Source organism: Plectropomus leopardus, chromosome 22, assembly GCF_008729295.1.
Source record: "Plectropomus leopardus isolate mb chromosome 22, YSFRI_Pleo_2.0, whole genome shotgun sequence".
NCBI lineage: Eukaryota > Metazoa > Chordata > Actinopteri > Perciformes > Serranidae > Plectropomus > Plectropomus leopardus.
In genome coordinates this window covers 6,209,739-6,231,797 of record NC_056484.1, presented here as the reverse complement: position 1 = coordinate 6,231,797, position 22,059 = coordinate 6,209,739, and the positions used below count along the sequence as shown (strand labels likewise).

Genomic DNA, 22,059 nt, shown 5'->3' with positions numbered 1-22,059 from the left:
GAGGAATGCAGCGCACAGCAATGAAACAGGCTGCAATGTAACCACTTGGGGCAATGGTGCACTGTCAATTTACGTACACTTTAAATGTTCGTTTTTGCTACTGACAGGATCAGATTTTTATCATCAGAGTCTGACAACATTATGGGAACGATCCCGATAGAGATATACCTATTTAAAGACCCATGTATGATCAAAACGTTGTCTTCATTAAAACTTGTGAGGCATGGATTAAGTGTTCTGGTGTTTTTTCTCCATTAGTCATTCAGACAAAAAATCTTGGAAAAATAGGGTCCAGATTCAAAACTAAACATTTATATTTTATAAATTTGAATACAGTAATATTCATCTATGTATTATATTATCAGGTTCAGGTATTTTCCAAAACAGTTATAACTGAAAAAACTCGATTGAACGATTAAACTGTCCGAAACAGCCTCAAATTAATTTTTGTCAGCACTTTCCCAGCACTATAAAACAATAATCCCCAATTTTACTGTTCGCCTTTGCTTCTCCTCCCAATACGTTCCCACCGGTAGTGTTTCTTGTCTCAGTCAGTACAAAGTTATTGTTTATGAAATGATTTCCAAAGCTACCAAAATAACATCCATGTTTTATAAACAGGAGTTACCCTTTAAGTGCAGATAAAGACCTGCAGATGAAGACCAGCTGAGGTGTCAGCCCCCGACTGAAACCTTTAACAGAGTCGTCTGATTTATGCCCCGCCGCCGCTTACAAGGCCGCTACACATGAGTAATGACGCCGAGAGATGACGGATGTGGGAGGGATGAGAGAGAAAGAGTGAACATGGCAGTGAAAGCTGGATAAAGAGGAGCGAAAAGAAGGCGAAGGCCGCTCAGGGAGAAAGATGGAAGGTGAAGCAACAGAGAGGAGAGACGGACAGAGCAGAGAGAGACGTGAAAGCAGTAACAGATCAATATAAAGCTGCGAGGAAGAGTGCAGTGCAGCAGCTTTACTCTCAAACCGTCACTCAAACCTGATCGTTGCCACGACTACAACAGCATTAAACATGAGGAATCTACCTCCACATATACGCGTACTAGAGCTAAACTATAAGGGAAAATAATTCAACTGCCATTTTTTAGAGCAACATTGCCATCATATTTGTATTTATCTTCTGAAAATGTAATCTCCCTTCATTAAAGAGGACTTATACTCATTTTGAGGTTCATACTTGTATTTTGGTTTCCTGCTAGAACATGTTTACATGCTGAAGTGCTGAAAAACACTTTATTTTCCTCATTCTGTCTGCGCTTGATCACCCGTGTTTACCAATGATGGGCAAAAATGAAGGAACTATTCCTTTAAAACGACTCTTGAAAATGTATGTAGCAGATCAGCCTGTCGAGCATTCGACTGCTCATGAATCAGCGACTTTTCCCATTTGCCCACTCGCTGTTAACGAAGGTCACTACTGAGATATCCGCATGCCAAACTACGGGTGTGATCACATGCTGCTCAGACAGTCGTTCTTCCAACTTCAGCAGGTTTACGAACTTTTGGTCACAAAGTGGAAACAACATGGACACAACAGAGAAGATGTGTTGTATTTTAATGCTCAAGGAGTTGAAACAACACTTTGATAATAAAAGTGCAAGGGAAACACATCAGGTGAACCATGAAATGTTATCGGGAACTCATTTTTTTAGATTATTTTAATACCACAATTTGCAGCACAAGGCTACAAAGGTAAGCATGATGTGAATTTGCTCCCCTCAGATGACAAAGGACCTGTCCTACTCCCCCGATGAGTGGCGAGTACTCGTAGTCTTTGTTGGTTGGGTTGGTTACGTTTAGGCATGAGGAGTGGGAGTAAAGCAGAAAAATAAAGGCAAGTCAGTCTTTTGCTATACTATGAAATGCAATTTTGTAACTGGGGTGCCACTAAAAGAACAAGAGATATTTGGTGACATTGCTGTAAAGTCGTTTTGAGTTTACAAAGCCTACCTACATACATGTGAGATGCTGAATCATTGCATTAAAATAAATATTTTATCTTTATTAATGTAAATTTATACATAACTGTAATGAGGAGAAGTTTTGTGGGGCAGTCAGACATGCATGTGCTATAATGGAGCATCACGGAGAAACTCGAGGAAAAATATCAAAACTCAAAAGGTTCGATACATTTACATGTGTCAACTCGAAGGAACCAATACTATCAAAAGAAAAGGTCTGCCCAATACTAGTATTCACCCTCTGATGAAAGCAGCTGTTTCTTTAAGGCCAGTCTGCTCTGATTAGTCAGCATATTTGGTCTTACTCTGCATCTCTGCACCTTCATTGCAGCTGGGGAATGACTGCAATGGAGAATAATAACTTAATAGCAGTACTTTCTACCATAAAACACAACCAATAAAAGCCTCTAAACCCAAATTTCCACAAATGGACATGTTGAAATATCACCTGAAATCAGGGAGAAATTAACAACAGCAGCAACCAAGATTATGTGTTTCCCTAATGTTAGCATGTGGCTACATGTAGCTGTGTACCTGCAGAGCATAGTGGCACTTTCGACCATGAAAAATCACCATTAAAGCTACGAAACACAACTAGACAAGTTCAAGCAGGAAAATGACCCAAAATCTGGGAGAAATTAACAACATCAGCAACCAAGATTACATGTTTCCCTGATGTTTGCATGTAGCTACATGTAGCAGTGTAGGTTTAATAGTGTAAACACTAACAGTAGCGTGCCTGGAGCAGATGACCATATAAAGAAATGTGTCCGAAAAAAAATGTTGCAAAAGGAGTTTTCAGAAAAGTATAAAGCATGATTATTGAAGACCTGATTATTTGAAACTTTGGCAAAGTTTAATATAAACATCCCATGTTGTCGCATTATGTAAATGACAGAAAACAGGAACAAAAACAGGTCCCCTTTCAAGTCTAAGTGTTGTTGTAAAGTCGACTATGTACTGCTGGGTGCGTCATTCTGGAGAATAATAATGATATGCGACTGATCTTTATGTAATCACACCCTGCATCGACGCCTGGATATTTACACTGCGAGACGACGTTAATACGTGTTTGTATATTTGAATATAGTCTTAAGCTTGTAGACAGTGTAAACAGACGGCTTTCCTGCTGTCTGTCAGCTTACTGTCAGCGTGGTGCTCTGATGCGCTGACCCCAGACCGGCGCTCACCACCGACAGCGTAGTCTGAGCTGTGTCGTGTTTGACACAAATACTTCTACAGACGCATATTAAAGTTAAAGGCCAGGGATGTTTTTAAATCGTCTGCTGTAGCCGTGGCGAGAGCAGAAACAGACCAGCAGCCTCTCTGAAGTCTGAGAGGGAAACAAACTGGATTTTACGTGTTTATGGAGGACGGGGTCGGCCTGGGAACAAAATTCAGCCCTGGACATAACATTAAATGATGGGCCGATCCACTTGAGGCTGTGGGGGGAGGCGAACACGGCTGCTACCGCTGCACCTGCCTTACGCCAGAAACACACTGGCTGCATAAGCAGTGTGTGACGGCAGCCTCGCCAAATGGCAGCCTCGCCGAACTGCAGCGTGTTTCACGCTCGTGGTGATCACACTGGCAGCGTCATGGCTGTGACGCTTCTGCCGAGCTGCCTGCTGCATCTGGCATTTGCCAGAAATAACAGAGCGGCCAGTTCGAGCCTGGTTTAATGCCTAACAGGACGGAGTGACGCTGGTTATATGACAAAAACTTAGATGACTGATCAGCTGTAGCAGAGCACCAGCACTTCACCCACAGAAGAAAAATAACTGGGTCACCATTATATATAATGCACTGCCCCCAGCAGGAACCAGTAACAGCGCCGGAGCCCGAGGCTGCAGCAGATGAGTAGTGACACAGCGTCCACACTGTTATATATAACAAGCTGGAAGTCATCAGTGGGTTCAGGCTGAAAAGAAATGTTCATAAAAAACATATTACATATTATCTAAAATTATTCTAAAATACAACACTTACTATGATTGTGGCACTGTTTTTACCTGGGAGATTAAAACCCCTACATTATTATCTTCAAAAGTCTGGTTGGGTTGAAGCTTTTAGTGCACACCGTTGTTTTCTGAATAAAGGAGGAACCATCTATTGTTTGCCCGGCTGTCACGCTGCACTGCTGGTGACTTTATAGTTTTACAAACGGCTGATTTCTCCACACCCTCGCCACTACTTCCTCTTTGCTTTAAATCAAATAACGGTGCAGCCTGTTCAGTGAACTGCAAATCCTCTAAAGCGACGTCTCACTACAGGAAGTTCCTGCTACACAGGGAACATTTACCCAACAGTAACGAGATGTTGTGTATGTCTTTTGGTTCATGACCTCTGGCTGAGGAATCCCCAAAAAGCGGCAAGTGGCAGAGTTTGCAATCAAAGGTGTTTTTTAAATATCTTTAGCTAAAAAAGCAGCAGAAAGCAGAGAATAATCAGTAGGTGAATAGAGTATATTTTGTGTTAAAGGAATACTTCACTTACAAATTGACCATTTAAATATTAATTATTTAACTTTTTTTTTAAGTTTTTTTTTTTGCTTGCCTCCGAGGCGTACTAAGAATCCAAAAACAGAGGAATCTGTTCATCTTCATGAATTGAAGTCATAGGGGTCCACGATTAACAACAGCAAAACTACCAAAACGTCTGTTTACAAACACTCACACAACTCGTTTAATATCATTTTTTATCCAGTCGTACACTCAGCAAACACACGCCTATTTTTTTAAATAAAAGTGAAACTTATCTATGCTCTCTCTGAAGCCAGACTCCATTTACAAAACAAGTAATTTTACATTGCTGAACACACAGGAGCTGCTGATCTACCACTACCCAAATCAGTTAGTTAGTTTGTGTTACTGTGTGACTTCCATGAATCCAAACTAACCCTTTAAAACACCAAAGTCATATAATAACACAATTAAACAAATTAACTGAGTGGTGGTAGACCAGCAGCTTCTGTGTCCAGCGAAGTAAAATGACTGTTTTTGTCCATGGAGTCTGGCATTAAAAAGCTTCACTCTCAGTCTGTCTGTTTAGGAAGTACTGAATATACGACTGGATAAAAAAGAGTCTGTAAACGTAGTTTTCTTAGTTTTTTTTAATGTGGACCTCTATGACCTCAATTCATCAAGACTCTTCTCTGTTTTTGTATTCTTCATCCACTGAAAGCATGCCAGCTGAAAAACTTTTCTTCACATATTCGGCATAATACAGGGTGACTAACTGAAATACAAATTATCATCAGGGGGTGAAGTATTCCTTTGATGCATTCAATCAGGGGACGTGATCCTTACTTGAGCGGCTCGTCGAAGCGGATGGTGGCAGCGCAGTGGAAGACGATGTTGATGCAGGCGGAGAGCTTCTCAACATCCTCCGGGCTGATGGCGAGGCCGGGCTGCATCAGCTCGCTGCTGATGGGGATGATCTTCTGGTGGAAGTTGGGGTTGTCCTCTCGCACTCGGTCAAAAAGCTGCCAGACAGAAAACACACAAAAGGAGAGCTCAGTTTACACGCCAACATCAGAAGCGTTCAAATAACGCAGGACAATAAATAGAGCGACTTAAATGCCACTTATAATTATTTCTATACTGCACAAGAGCTGGAGGGCAGATCAGCTATAAAAGCTGACTCAAGCGTCGACAGCTAAACACTAAAAACGCCTGACAAGGAATGCAAATGATCTCAAGTCAGCAGAGAGCGCAAATGTGTTGCTTTGCATAATACTCCTCCAGCAGAAATCACCCACGTGTCCCAGGAAAGTTTCGCTACAAGATTTGTTTCTGATCTCAAGTGTCTTCTCCCGGTTTATGTCATGAAAGCAATGAACACGGATGTAATAAGACACGTCAGGGGTCAACAGTGAGCCATGGTTTCCCAGACAAGGACCACAAAATGTTCTGAAACTACAGAAAAGCAAATGAAGGGATTAAAAATCATTATTTTTTATTAAAAACAGTTGTTACAGCCCAATATATGGGCAAGATTTACATTGTTAGAAAATGATTATCCCAGCTCCAACCTATCCATCTATAACAACACTGTGTTCAGCGAAGTAAAATATCGTTTTTGTCAATGGAGTCTGGCTTTAAAGAGAACATGTATAAGTTTCACTTTTAGTTCATTTCCCTGTTGGACAGGACTGTATGTTTGGGAAGTACTTTCAATGTCAACTGGATCAACGAGACTTGGATTATACTGCACGAGTTGTGTGAGAGGTTGTAAACAAATTTTTTGACATAATTTGCCGTTGTTAAATCTGGACTTCAATGCATCAAACAGTTTTTTTGGCCTCTTTGTTTACCATCGAGAAAAGGTTTTCTTCACCATTTCAGCTCAACATGAGCTGAGTAACTGATACACAGATGATCATTTTGAGGGTGAGGTAAGAAAAGCATTTGTTGTATGGCTTTATAGTTGAGGCAATAAGTAAATAAATGACCCATTAATCACAGTTTTTCTTTGGGTTTTAGATTATTCATTTTGCCTCAAAAGATATTGTCCCTGTGGCAGTATTTTGCTCCTAAGGCTGCAGGCGTGACAGAAGGGTTGGGTCACACATGAAGCACACAGAAAGTGTCGCCACTGTGGACCAACAAGTTTTATTTGTAAAAGCCATGAGTCAAAGGCGTGCTCCCTGATGAATGCCCAAGAAAAGCTATGCACTCCCTGCTGTATTCATCACGCTATCAGTGCTGAGCACACCAGACAAAGAGACTGAACATTTGCTCCTCCACACTACAAATTCTGCACGACGCACCACATGTAACCCCACACAAAGCCCCGTTTGTGTGATATTATTCCACCTGTGTCCACTGCTGTTTGCTCACTGAGGGCTGCAGACGACATACCAACATAGAGAGAGGAAGAAGTCATCGAGATTTACCAACTCGTGTCTCACGCAGACCCTCGCTGGCTGGTGCACCTTGCAGAGCATTAACCCTTTGGCACGATTTCTGTCATAAACAGTTAGGGTTACAGTTACAAGACAATTATCTAAAATTTTGCCAAAAAAATAAAGAAAAAAGATTTAAAAAAGATGAAAACAAAACAAAAAAACCCAAACTAATAATACAAATAACAAATAAATAATAAATAAATATATAGCGATAGGACAGTGTATAATAACAATAATAATAACAATTATTATTATTATTTTGGGCTTCTTTTTTGGGCTTCTATTGCCTTTAATCAACAGGACAGTGTGAGTGTGAAAGGAGTAAAGAGACGTGCAGCAAAGGGCCAAGGACAGATTTGAACCCGCGGCCGCCATGGCGAGGACGGAGCCTCTGTACATGGGGCGCCGCTCTATCCACTGAGCCACCAGGCACCCTGCCTTCTTTTTTAAAACTAATTTTCAGTTAACTTTCTTCACCTTTTCCTGTTTTCTTGTGATTACTGGGACATGTCTTGTAAAGTTGCCTGTTGCCGTCTCAGCCGTGTTTTCAAAAGAAATCAAACCAGACGTCTGACTGATGTCGTTCCAGGTTTCAAAGGGTTAAGCACTCTGCAGGACTTCACCACTGTGTTAAACTTGGGGACACAAACCAAAGGAAGCGGAGAAAGTCAGTCAGATGTCATGTTGCGTCGTGTGTTTCTTTGTGCAGTTCCAATCAGGAGTCGTGTTGTCATCATGGCTGACATCCTGTGCACAGAGACGTTTTACGCGCAGAAGAAAAAGAGGGTGAATGAGAGGGGAAGTGAGGGGATTGGCATCAAAGTTTGTGTGCGCTCTGTCATGAAATTGCAGCTGTGTGTGTGTGCGTGTGTGTGTCAGCTGTCCGAGTGCACGGAGCAGATGTTGAATTAAACAGCTTCAAACAGCTGTTTATATTCATGTTCTGTATCCCCATCAATCTCCTGCATCGTGACGCTGCTCGCCAAACACACGCAGCCCATATTAGGCACAACACTACATGTACAGTATGTAATGTCATGACCCAGAACAGGAGGAGGGGGATGCATGCGGTATTTTCTGCATGACAGTGCAGCGCTGCTATCATTATGTAATGCAAAAAATAACAGTGTTTTCCCTCCGTCTGCTTGAGGCCAACAGCTGGCAGTAACACAGACCTACATTCAGCGGTGGAGGAGATTCAGTGTGCAGCTTTCTCATAAAAAAAAAATCTTTCCAAAAATCAGTCACTCCACAAACTGCTCTCTCTTTACTGCATGACTCACGGAGCTGCTGATGTCATGCAATGACCTCAGTTTAACTTCCTAATGAGGGTGTGTAGCTTGGCAACAATAACAAAACCACCCACATTTTTGGCGGCGGCCCGTCACCCACATGGGTTGTATGACGCGGGTGTCTTAAACTGACATGAACTCTTCTAATAGCTCTGATGTTCATGTGCTCTATCACATGCCGTATCTGTCAGGGAGGCAGCCGGTAAAAGAGTTCATTGTAGCAACTTGTAGAGAATCAAAAGTCAAAATCAAAGAGAGTCAGTCAGGGCTTTTGGGGATCAGCCAGGTTGATGCGCATCAGTCTCACCTTTACACGTGCTGCTTTTTTAAAGAAGAAAATCTTCAATGCCACACAAAATCTGAGATAAAAACCACTTCAGTAATTTAACATCAGAACAAGAACCTCCTCAACACTGCAACAGGAAGAGCTGGTTTGACTGAAGAGGAACTCTTAACCACGATACGACGTCTTCTTTTGTGTCAAAAGGATCCATTTACGCTCAGCGTTAGTTATATATACAGATAGAGCCTCCTGTCCGTACTTTATTTTGTCTGTTTTTGTGCACGTTTTCTTGAAATTTACAGGTACAAAACAAAACGGAGCAGTTCACCCGGAGAGCGAGGGGGCAGTGTGGCGTAGTTCAAGCGAGACACAACCGTAGGAGACAACTGTATCTGTGTCATCATAAAGGACACATAAAAATATGAAGGCAGAGACGTTTGAAACTGATATATCTATGTTTGTACGTAAATGGTGTATAAATAAGTCTTTCGCAGAGCTGTCAAACATAAAAAATCTTGATTAATTGCATTTTTCAAGTGTTTTCAAATCCATTATATTGCATTATAAAACAGTTTTGAAGTCCATTCTGCTGAAGTAAAGCAATTCGTACCACATTGTCTTGATTAGGAAACAAATGACAGTGAAAAAAAACGCATGAAACTACCAGACTATCACAAAGTGGACATTAGTGAAGGGGAGACTCATGGGTACCCAGGGATTATTTGAGAGGGACCCCTGTGAAATGACCACGTCGTTTTTCCATCGCCAAAATATAGCTTGACTTTGGGATACTACTTCACCTCCTGAGAAGCTAGCATGTCATTTATGGTTTCACATAACATCAATATCATCACTCTACCTTTAAAACTCAGACCAGTACAGCCTCTTAGCCAGCGATTAATACGGTTTTAAAAAATAAAATAAAAAAAAAAGTGTTATGTATGGACCTTAACATCCGTATTTTTTAAACAAATTTTTCTCCCCAAACTCAAACAACTTAATTTTCTTCACCAGTGTCTCTAAAACGGATGCCTGCGCACACACCAGTAAACGTACTGGCACAGCGCTAAGAAGTTCTGGTCATATTAATGAGCGAAAGAAAGACTGCTAAAGTAAAAGAACGAGAGACATTACTTTTTCAAATCTTGCTCTCTTCTTTGCAATGTTTTGTGTGACAAACCACGTTTGCTTTTACACCTGAGCTCCACTTTCACAGATGCCACCTGGTGGTAGTTGGTGCACACAACAACGGCTGGAGGAATTAAGATGCAAATGAATTCAAGTGCCCTCTGCTGGCACCGCGAAACTGATGCTGCACAGAGCCATTAGTGTTTCTGGGGTAAAGTGGCAAAAGAAAAAAAGAGACAACTCAACGATTGTACCATTAAACACATTTTTTAGTGCACACTCTCACTCACCAAACTGAAACAGTATCATGAGTATCAGCTGTGCACTCACAGCTAAAATAGATATTTATGAAGCCAAAGTCAAACTATAGAAAGAGCCAGAAGATAGAAAGTGCATCGGGGTCAGGAGGGTGAATGAGGCCGCAGAATGTGGGCTTCAGAGCGCTCTTTGTTACAGGCGCAGGCAGAGAATGGCATTGTGGGATTGTTTTGTATGGGGCTCTTTTCTTGTGCCAGCCTTCCATCGCTCGCATTTACCATCACACCCTTCTCCGACCCACTGGGATCACTGAGCAAACTGCCTTGTACCGGAACACAATAGTCCACCAGTTCGCATTTCCTCGACTCTCTGAGGGGACAAACATCACCGCAGTGCAACCACAAGTGCTTTAGTAGTGCATGTTGTGGGCTATCACGGCCATGAACGAGCGCAGGTAAAGGTCGTCTGTAAAGTCAGCCTGTCCATGGCTTTCCGCTGTTTAACTTGAAGAGGTGGCTCGTACATGCAGCCACTTTTTGTCCTTTCTCTGCACTGAACACTGACATTTTTTAAGACCCTGAGGGCAATAAATCTTCCATCAAGAGCCCTTGAAGCAGCCGCTCTGTGGACTTTCACAGAAACCCAACACTAATGGCACTTTCCTTTCAGCCCGGCAACCCGAGATGCCATTCAAACAGCCTCTCTGCTCGCTAACTGCCCTTTAACTGGGCTGCACTCTGTTCACGGCCCCCTTCACGCAGACCTCTCCCCTGCAGCGAACGGACGACGGAGAGAGAAAGAACAAGAAAAGAGTTGTGAAGAGTGTTTTGATTTTCTGTATTGTCCTAAAAGTTGCTGTCTTCTGGAGACGGTCTTCGTGTCTGAGGGGGGTAAGAATGGGACAGCATGACGCAGTGCTAATGGCTCTTCACACTATTAGAGGTTTAGCATGACTCCTTTACAGGCTGGAGGTCACATCTGCAGACTCTTGAATCAAACTGCAGCAATTTTGATGAGCGAATAATACTTAACCCTTTACAACCTGGAACATCATCAGTTTTCAGCATTTAAACCTTTGAAACCTGAGCAAATAGATTTGATTTCTTTTGAAAACATGGCTGAAAGGACACTGAGCAAATTGGTAAGAAATTGCCCACATATTGTGAAATATTTGGATAATTCGACAAGAAAATGACCTGAAAATTCGTTTTTAAAGAAAGAGAAAAAATATTTGAGTTAAAAATAGGAAAAAAAAGTTCAGAAAACTATTTTTATATTTATTGTCAATACAACTATTATCCACTATTTTACGTATATACACCTTTTTTTGCTTATTTTGCTACTTTTGCTAAAGGATTCTATGTAGACAGATGGACACCTGCTGTTATATTCTCACAGGAAAATGTTTTTCCGCACATTATGACCACAGAGATATAAGTGTGTTGGGCGTTAAGAGATTTTCCAGGTCAAAAACCAAAAAACAGAAATCCTGAACACAATAGCGCTGATGATGAGGCTGAGAGACAGCGAGGAGGAGACGGTGGAAAGTGGACTATTGTTTCTTTAAATTATTAGTAACTTACTCAGAACAATTACCCCAACCGAAACCCACAATCATTTCCAACACGCTTACCCAAACCACCTGACCCACGGGTCAATCCTGGGTCAACCTGTGCATCACTAGTTCACAGGTAGTTTATGGAAAAATGCCTGAAGTGCTTGAGTAATTTAAATACACCATCGCTGTGAATTTCCTTCATTTTGTTCCTTTGTAACATCAGCCTGAAAAGTAGCTGCTGTCTGCACCACCGTTGGTCCTTTCTCAGCTGAGTAAGTTGGATCCCACCAATCAAATACGAACAGACCGGAAAATTTACTGTAACTAAGGAAGTTCTGCCAAAGTGTGTCAGACAAAAATGATTACCAGCTGCACCCTCAGCGATGACCTCCATTTCCTGACATACACTGTTTAAATTAGTCAAATAATGGGATGTGAAAAGGATCACCGACAAAAAAGGAGTTTTTCCAAAATGACTAAATTTCCCCCGAACTGTCGACAACGTCAGCAGGAAAGCAAACACGTGTGGTGGAGGAAGAGTGTAATTCTCTTTCTCTTCTGCAGAACTGACAACGCTGCATACTAAAGGATAAAATGCTAAGTTTACCGAGAAGATGGAAATTTGAGGAGTCTCATGGGAAGCTGTGAAGAAGGACAGACATGGCTAACCCCTGGGGGTGTCAGAATATTAAGGAGAAAAAGGGTTCATCTCCACTCCTCTTCACCCGTTTCAGTGTCCCAGGGGCATGAAAACAGATTTTACCAGCCTGCGTCACTAAACATTTTAACAAAAGTCCCAAAAACTTCAGTCTAAGGTGAAAACTTTGCCTGCTTGAATATTTTAGAGACAACAATTTCATACCAATTAACTTCAAAATTTGCATTTGCATTTAAAAGCTCCTGGATGCAGAGAAAACTGATTAAAGTAGGTGAAAAGGGCAGGAGAAAAAGGGTTCATCTCCACTCCTGATCTGTTTCAGTCTCCCAGGGGCATGAAAACAGATTTAGCCGGCCTGTGACTCTACACAGCTCAACAAAAGTCCCCAAACCTTCTGTCTGAAGGGGAAATTTGCCAGCTGGATTGTCGTAAAAACACTGATTTCATACTTATTGGCTTTTAAATTTTACTTATAAGTTGGGATTCTCCGAGGTGCTGAGAAAAGTCTGAGGAGGAGAAAAGGAGAAAAATGAAGGAGAAAAAGGGTTCATTTCCATTCCACTGTACGAGGGGGATGAAAACAAGCTGGTTTATTTATGCATTTATACATATTGGCTTTATAATCTTGCTTGGGATGCTTCTTTGTGCTGAGAAAAGCCTGATTAAAATAGGAGAAAAGGTAGGAGAACAATGGTTTATTATCACTCCTTTTCACCCATTTTGGTGTCCCGGGGGCATAGAAACAGAGTTAAACAGCCCATGACACTGCACATTTCAACAAAAGCCCCAAAATCTTCAGTCTGAAGTGGCAACTTTAACTTTTGGATTATTGATTAAAGTAGGAGAAAAAAGGTAGGAGAAAAGGGGCTCATCTCCTCTTCACTGTCTGAGGGGCATGAAACCTTTACATGTCATGAGCTGGTTTATTTGTTTATTTATACTTACTGGCTTTAAATTATTGCTTATGCTTTGGGAAGCTCTAGGTGCAGAGAAAACTGATTAGGAGAGAAAGGTAGGAGAAAAAGGGTTCACCTCCAATCCTCTTCACTCGCCAATGTCCAAGGGGCATAAACACAGATTTAACCAGCCTGTGTCACTTCAAATTTGAATGAAAGTCCCGAAACCTTTAGTCTGAAGTGCAAACTTTGCCTTCTGGATGTTTTAGAAACGTCATACTTATTGGCTTTTAAATCTTGCTTATGCATTGGGATTGTCCTAGGTGCAGAGAAAAGTCTGATTAAAGTAGGAGAAAGAGTAGGAGAAAAAGGCAAACTATAGCACACAATTAGATTTGCAAGCGGGACCCAAAGTGTTCCGGTTTATCTCTTAAGTGTTGTCGTCTAATAGTGTTATATTTCATGAGTGGTCCACTTAAGAGAGACAATGGCGTCTCTGTCTTTATTCAACTGTTTCAGCCCTGAATCTCACGGCTTCTTAAGAGCTTAGGGGAGTGATCAGACATCGGTGGGAGCAGCTCATCACAGCAAACTAATGAAAGTGGAGGGTTTTCTCATGTCTGGCTCTGGGCTATCATTGTACACAACTCAATTGAAAAGATCAATATGAGCAGAGTAATGAGGTTTACAGTGACAGCAAATGTGGAGTTTCTGGGCTCGGCGTTTGGTATGCCGGTGGCATCGCATTCCAGTCTCTCAGACAGACAGTGACCTCATGCAGAGCCAAGGAGACTTTTATTACCCTCCGAGAGCATCAGTCAGAAATACATCCACTCTAATACGCTTTCACTTTAAAAGCAGTGCTTTAAAATGAAAACGATCTCTGTCTGCACAATCGTTTTAGCACAGTTTCAGAAATCATCTCTGTCCATACTATCACGCCTGAAAACACATTTCACATAATATATGTACGCTGGGTGTGCTGCTGTAAACAGGAAGGAGACTGTTACAACAGAGCCGTTTTTTCATCAGTTGATGTTAAACTACTTCCTTTTATTATTTAAAAGTCTGCCAGACGTCCATTACTGGTAGGCTTTTAATGTGAAAATTCTTCAGGAAGTTTCATAATAGGTGGATGAAACTGGCATTTCTGTTAAAAAGGGAAATTAAGTATGTGGGAATGTGGATTTGTTTTGTTTGTGGATTTGCTTTTTTTCCTTTTTTTTTCCTTTTTAATTGCATGTATTTCTATTTATGTAATTTTTAATTATAATTTTTTTTTTTTTAATTTATTGCCCAATGTATATGTATACAGGTCATTTGATTGGGCTCATCATGGGTTACATTGTTTAAGTACAAATAAATAAATAAATTTAATTAAATATTACAGTGAAAAAAAAAGGGAAAGTAAGCTTTTATGTAACTTATGTCGCAAGTTATGGTTGTGAAACACGTGCCAGATGCAAACTTTTCAGTTTCTATTGTCCTGGCACTTTACCTGATGCATGTGTTTGCTTTCAAGTCTAAAGGAAGGTCAAAGTTTTGTAAACTCGAGTCTCAGAGCAGAGAAGACCAAGTTAAGTCTCAAGTCTTCACTTCTGAGATGATCTGCAGACCCTGAAGTGTCACAGTGCTTATGAACAGTTCTGTGCAGAGGCGTGAATAAATTAAAAGCCTCAAAGTGCACTGCTGCAACCGTCAAACCAAACACTACGCAAACAGCAGCAATGAAATCTTTTCAACCACAGAGAAACATGTGGTATTGTGGAAAAAACGTCTTGCTGTCCACCCACCAGCAAGCGTGAGCCACTTCCATAACACTGACTGTCATTCAGAGTCCTGACTCGAAAAGAAACACAGGAAACCTCGATGGAAACTGATTTTCTGTATCAGATGGGCGTCAGAGTTTTTCTGTAGACGGAGCGGCTGCAGGTTGTAATCTTGATGAACATGATCCTCTCTGATATGGAGAGCGGCTTCTCATCTGTCCTGCTGCCTGACCCCTAAAACCTCCAACAACCCTCTGCCCCCTTTTTTTAACATAAAACAGGGTTTCATTCATCCTGACCTGATCAATAACTCCCACACATACACACAAACACAATCAACTGAAGGCCAAACACTAATAATATTGCAGGGACACAGAAATATGCAACCACGTTCCCCATATTTTTTGCCTATTTTGCCATACTAGAAATATTTATAATAACTTTTGCAAAAACAAAAATGAGGAAAGTCCGATTTAAACTCACGGAGCTTTTAGGGGGACCAGTACATCCCGTCTCAGAGGTCTCTGTGCCACATATATCTGTGGAGCCATATGGACGCAGCCTCTCCACATGCTGTGGAGGCACTGGGCCGTGCTGCAACAGTCCCCTGAAGAACTGAGTCTTCACTACGCATGTCTCCTCTCCCTTAATGACTTCACCGGCGACGTTTAATGTGCTAATTTGTTTCATAAACTGGAGTTAATTTGCAGCCTAATTATACGCAGAAGCACTGGTCCCCCCTTGCCCCTCTCTCCGGGGAGGAGATGCAGGGTTATTGGTTGCCTCTCGGTCTGCTGCGTTGCATGCCAGCTGAACCACAGATGAGCTGCGAATGCCTCGCGATGTGCCAGTCGCAGCCTCTCCTCAGAGTCTCTGAGCGGGGAGTCACCTCGTTCGCTCCCATCCCTAAAAGTTGCAGTTTTAACAGAGCTTGTCACACTTTAAACAGGCAGCCACATATTATTATAATAATATTATTATTAATATAATAATATTATATTTCCCCCAGTTTTGAGATCAATAAAGTATATCTATCTATCTATCTATCTATCTATCTATCTTAACTGCAGGATTTAGCTCATGAAGGCCTGAATGGGTGCAGGATTGAGTGGCAGGGAAGCATGTTAATAGTGGTCCTGCTTCAAGGTGTGCCTGCGCTGACAGCTGGCATTAAGGCAGCTCCACAAGTGGAAACACATACAGTAGAGCCGCCTGTTTGAGCCTGCAGCGATCGATAAATCTTGAATATTTATACCGCTGGAAAGATCACCTGGTTGCAAACAAGAACAAATCAATACAACAATGTAGTCATGTTGGATCAGAGTGCGATAATGGGCAAAGGACTGAACACCACAGAGCAGGCGGCAGCACCTCAACACGGAGTCACACGCTCTCTGAACCCACCTCTAATAATAACAACAGGGAGGAGCGACGGCTGTTTCCACACATGGAATAACATCTGAGCTGCTTGTTCAGCAGCGACAACTGCAGAAAAAGTAAAAAATTTGAAGATAAGTGCTTATAAATATGCCTGCTTGTACAGTAAGTTATTGTGCATCTATGTTTCTAAAATGCACCTATATTAACCCTTTGAAACCTGAGGTTATTGGCTTGATTTCAAGGCAACAAGAAACTTTTAAAAAAGGCAAAAAATTAGCAAGACATTAGTAAAAAAACAAAAAGCAAAAACAAAACTACAACAAAATTGCCTAAAATCAAGTTTTCAAAAAAGCAATTAAAAAAAAAAAATTACAAAAAAGAAACAAATAAAGTTCTTATCTATATATCCATCTTTATATCTATTAAATAAGTTTATACTTCTTTTAAATCGAGGCAATTGTGGATACCATTTATATATTAATTCATTTTCTTTTTGTTATTCATGTTTTTAATTGATTGAAATAAAAACATCACTCACTCAACCAATCAATAAGTTATCATGTAGTTTTATGGACATTGTTTCCTGGGTTTTTTTGTTTTTATAATATTTAATAATCCTCTTCAGCTAATTGTCAGGTTATTACCTCGTCACCTTTTACTATTTTTTTTTTTTTTGCAATTTATGGAACATTTTCTGCCAAGTCGATGCTTAAGTTTTTTGCCATGTTTCTGAAAAAAATCAAAATCAAGCAAAATGCTTTTGAAAGGCATCTGATGGCAGCAAGAAAAAGAAAACTGATCTCAATCCAGGACTCAAAGGGTTAACAACTTAACCAGCCATCCAAAAACACTCATGATCTCTCGCAGAAGAAAGGAAGACGTTGCTCAACTCAAAGATGAATATCTACACTCAGATGGCATCGGTTTCTCTTTAAGCGGTAACTCTGGTGTCAGAGCTGTGTGGTGTCAGCAGGCGAGTGCCGCCGTCCCTAACGAAGCGTCCAGGTTTATTAATCATTTCAAAGAACGCACAAACACGCAACATTATTTACTGCATTAATTATTTCAACCTGTACCAGCCCTTCATGAAGATATGTGTGTTTCTTTGCATCAGCTGTGACGTCACCATGACGTGGTTTTAGGTGTGTTTGGCATGAAGATCTTTAAAACTATAACAAAGACTCTCAATCAGATCCTTTACCTTCATGTCGAAATCAACCACAACCTGAGCAGGACACCTTTAATATTTACACCTCGTGCTGTCACGAGCACAAACCTCTCATCCACGAGTAGATGCACACATCCTTCTGCACAGTGATACAGTTGGCGGGTGTAGTTCGGTATAAAGAAAATAGTTCCTACAAAATACAAGTTTCCTGCAGCTCAAGTCAAGGTAGATTTAAGACTTTTTAATGCCACCTGTTATTGTGTTTAATACCAGCTCTGCCCAAATATTTACTGTAGCATAAAAAATGAATTTTTAAAGGAAAAAAAGTCAGAAAAGTCAAAAGTCAGTCAAAAAAAAAAAACCAATCTTTTTTGAGTGGAGCACACACAGAAAAAGAACATATTGTATTATCACAAAAGTACCTGTTTAGTTTACCAACAGAGGTGGGAAGTATCTGGCATTTCTGGACGGTTTTCTGGGCAATTTTGTCTTTCTCAATCTGCATGTGAGATTCCACCATTTGAGTTCCCATCATGATGAGTTCAAGATAAGGAATTAATTAAATTATTCAACAAAAAATAGTCCATGTAATACCAATGAAGGCCTTATTTTTACATGAATGAATTCAATGCCTTTTAAGACTTTTTAAAGATCCGCAAAAACCACCAAATTTGGAGGTACATGGTTTTCACTGAAAAATAACTAAAGCTGTCAGACAAATATAATGGAGTAAAAAATTCAATATTTGCATCTAAGGTGCAGTGAAGTAGAAGTATAAAGTTGCATAACATTTAAATACTTAAGTACAATGAATGTACTGATTTCCAGCACATTCCACCGCCGCAGATAAAGTCTATGTTTAAACACAGTCAACGTCTCTGTCTTTCTACAGGGGCAGACGGTGAATCAGTTGAGGGTGTGTTGACATGCCAGCGTGAGGAATATAAAGAGGAAGAAAAACTACAACATGAGCCAATGTGGTTAAAAAAAACCCGACTACACTAGTTGTTAAGGGAAGATGGGAAAGGCAGAGGTTTTAAATCTGCTGTATTTGTTAAATGTCGATGAGTTGTCTTTTTGCTTTTTATGCTTCATTAAAATTAAATAAAAATAGAATCATCATTCAGTGAAGATAACTTCTGTTTACTAATGCAGCAACACATCAGCTCTCATAAAAGATCTTGTTGAACTTCTCACCCGCTGCGCTGCTATCCATCAAATGAAACGTTTAAACAAACATTGTGAGTAAACGCTGATGAAACAAAGCCGTCCTGTTTCACCTGTATCACTAATGTACTGGTGCCGGTTGCCAGACAGTGTTGTGAAAGTAGGGGGGAGAGTATCTGCTCAGACAGAGGTTGATGGGGCGCTGCTGTACATTTTGGGGCCCCTGAATTTCAAGCATGAAAATATAGGCTGATGTACTATTGAAGGCTGTAAATGAACCTTATTAAGCGAACAATGTTTCAGTCCGCAGACCTTCATCAGTTTTAGCTGTACTGCACCTTATTGCAAGTAACTGGACTGTATGTGGGATTTTTGATTTCTTCACCTGGTATCTGAAAAGGTCCGGGATACTCAACTTGCTTTGCTTTGGGGGCCACTTTCGTAAAATGACATGAGGCCAGGGGCCAGTCACAGCAGCTCCATACATTTGTAGGATTTTAAGACATTTATAGGATCTTAGGACTTTTCTTGGTTTTTGGTGCGTTTCTAAAGATTTCAGCATGTTTCTAGGACATTTCTAGGATCTTGGGACGCTTCTAGAATTCTTGCATGTTTCTGGGATTTTAGGGCATTTGTAGGATTTTGGAGCATTTCTAAGATTTTAGCATGTTTCTAGGATTTTAGGACATTTCTAGGATCTTAGGACATTTCTGGGATTTGGGGGTGTTTCTAAGATTTTAGGACATTTTCTAGGACTTTAGGACAATTCTAGGATATCAGGATGTTTAATGGGATTTTGGTACACTTCTTGGACTTCAGAATATTTCAAGGACTTTAGGACATTTAAGAATTTTAGGACAATTCTAGGATTGAAGGACGTTTTAAGAATGTTTCTAGGGATTTTAGGACGTTTTTAGCATTTGAGGACATTTTGAGGATTTGAGGACATTTTGAGGATTTGAGGACATTTTGACATTTTGATTTCAGGAAGTTTCTAATAGAACAACTCACGTTATGAATCATTTTATTTTTATTGTGAATTAAACTATGGTTTGGGGACCAGATTTGGCCCGCTGGCTATAAGTTGAGTATCACTGCTATAAAGCAATGATCAATAGTCTTTTTTTAGTAATAAAGTGTCAAACACTCCCTCATCCAGGATACTGCCCTGTAGACAAATTCCTTAAGATCTCGTCCTATCCGAAGCATTCCACCTCCCACATCTCCGCCCAAAAGTCTGAGAGCATCTCTCTGAGATACAGCCGTACGAAGATGCTGCACAGACTCTTACCGCGTTCAAAAGCCCACTAGTGGGTGGGAAAAGCATGCCACCAGAGCAGGAGGGAGGCCCTGTGTACCCAGAGGCCTACTTGTATCAAGTGCCTGACATGCCATTCAGGGCCTGGCACCACACCAGCGCCTGCAGGCATCTAAACATTTCCAGTGAATCAAAGTAGCCTCCGCACAGACAGACAGACAGCGTTTAAATGTCAAAGTCGGCGCGGTGGAGATGCACACAGACAATCAGATTCCTATCGGTTTGTCCCTCTTCTTGCTCGGGGCAGCTCCCCTGATTGCATCTTTTGACAAAAACACCACGGGACAGATCTGATGGTCGTTACCTAGCAACAGGTGGTAAGAAAGATACTGGCCTGGCTTGAAGGATGAGAGGAGAGGCTACTCGAGAGACAAAACCGCCGTTCTCCTTCATGAATTATGCCGATTCTGAATAGAATAATACTGACCTGAGGGCTCGCCATGAATACCAATTGGTACTTGAGGCTCGGTCATGGAAATTTAATGACATCACTTGCAAATGTGACTGAGCGTGAGCGAGTCTGTAACGGGCAGAGCATCAAGCAGTGTCCTGATAGCGATTAGAGTGACGCCAAATCCAATGGAAAATTGTTTGAGGGGGAGAAACTGCAAACAGCTGCAGTAGATAAATTATATGTCGATAGCTGTGAAGATGAAGTGGGTTAAATACTAACTGATACGCGAGAGGAATTTGGGTTTATGGGCTTTTATTACCTACGTGACACAGTTGTTGGAGCTGTTAGCCAAACCTTTTATCCCCTCTCTCTTTTGTTGAAGCTCACGAGTGTCTGTTTTGTTGCTGCTGACATGTTAGCAAATACTGTTCAGACGCAGGTTAAGAGGAGCAGTTTGTTTCTTTTCTTTTCTGCCGCAGCAGAGGAGGAACACGTTTTAAAAAAGGTGTTTATATTAAAAAAAGGACCTCTCTCTGTCGCCCACTCTCCCCTTTTCTGATGTGCAGAAATTACAGGGTGTTAACTGGCACTTTTCTGTTGTGTGAGAGTGAACTAATTACATGGTGAGAGGCATTTTGCGAACCCCGCATGGCTGAAGCGTCAAGCTCACCTTGACGGGAGGAGGAAATAAAAGAAAAAGGCAAATAAAACAGAGCATTTCTAGGGGAAGTCGTATATTAACTGACATTGTTATCAGGAGGTGGATGGCATGACATTTAGGACTGTGCCATCAAAAGCTGACGTTTTTCTAGACAGACATCATACCACGGCCACACGGGGCCACGAACACTGGCTGTTTTTCAGCGGGACATCTGCAGCTTTCCCAGTTGTGATTTGTCCACCAAAATAGATTTTTAATTAAGGGGCATTTTCAGTGGCAATTGTGCCACCAAAAGTGTATTTTTAGCGGGACATTGGCAAGATTTCTAGCGGCGATAGTACCACCAAAAAGGGGTGTTTCATACCGAGACACTGGTGATATTTCTAGCAGCAACAGTGCCACCAAAGCGTGCATCTCAATATGCATTGGTTGTTTTTTTGCAAGACATTGGTGGCATTTCAAACAGTGACTTTGGAAAAAAAAGCGTTTTTTTGTAAACAACAGCATTTCCAGCCATGATTGTGCCACCAAAACCATGTTTTTAGCGAGATGTCACCAGCATTTTCAGCAGCACTTGTGCTCCAACATTGGTTATTTAAAAAACGTATTTATAAGCACATAAAAAAAAACAACAGAGTTGACCAAAGTGCTGTACATCAATAATATAGATTAAATATATAATATATAATATATATATATATCTAATATGAATATCATAAATCAAAAAGGCAATACACAAATCTGTTTAAAAAGTTTTTTAAAAAATAACCCACAGGTTATACATAACCTAAACATAACCAAACATTAACCACAGACAAAGAAATGTAAAGTTTCAACATGACAGCCAAAAATGATGTTACAATGCCAACATTTATTCTGACGCCTGGGTTGAATAAACAAAGTGCTCGGCTAAATTAAGGGACATATTCTCAAACGGCTGCTTGGCTGCGATCGCAGCAGTGAGTAGAGTAACGAATGCAGCACCAAGGTTCAATGGGAGCGGTAAAAATAGATGCTATTTAAAAGGGAAACAGAGAAAGAGAAAGGGGAATACAGCGAAAGTGTGATTTTCTTAGGTGTACTGACAGTTTGAGGCCAACAACGCCCGAGCGGAGCGGAGCAGCAGCTGCTTCCGAGCACATCAATACACACCCAGCGTCGATGCTTCGGCCCTCATTAAGTCCAACATAGTTTGGAGGTTTTTGTTGAGTCATGCTTTGCTGCCTGGCCTGATATAGCTGACG

General features: G+C 41.0%; 1 protein-coding gene across 1 annotated transcript in view; it reads right to left on the bottom strand.

Annotated features, from left to right (window-relative positions):
- Positions 1-22,059, bottom strand: part of si:dkey-97m3.1 (fatty acyl-CoA reductase 1) — a 67,146-nt gene that overhangs the window by 18,509 nt on the left and 26,578 nt on the right. The window contains exon 3 of the mRNA XM_042511044.1: positions 5,285-5,460. Within this exon, the coding sequence (XP_042366978.1) occupies positions 5,285-5,460 (176 nt within the window). The remainder of the gene's footprint in view (positions 1-5,284; positions 5,461-22,059) is intronic.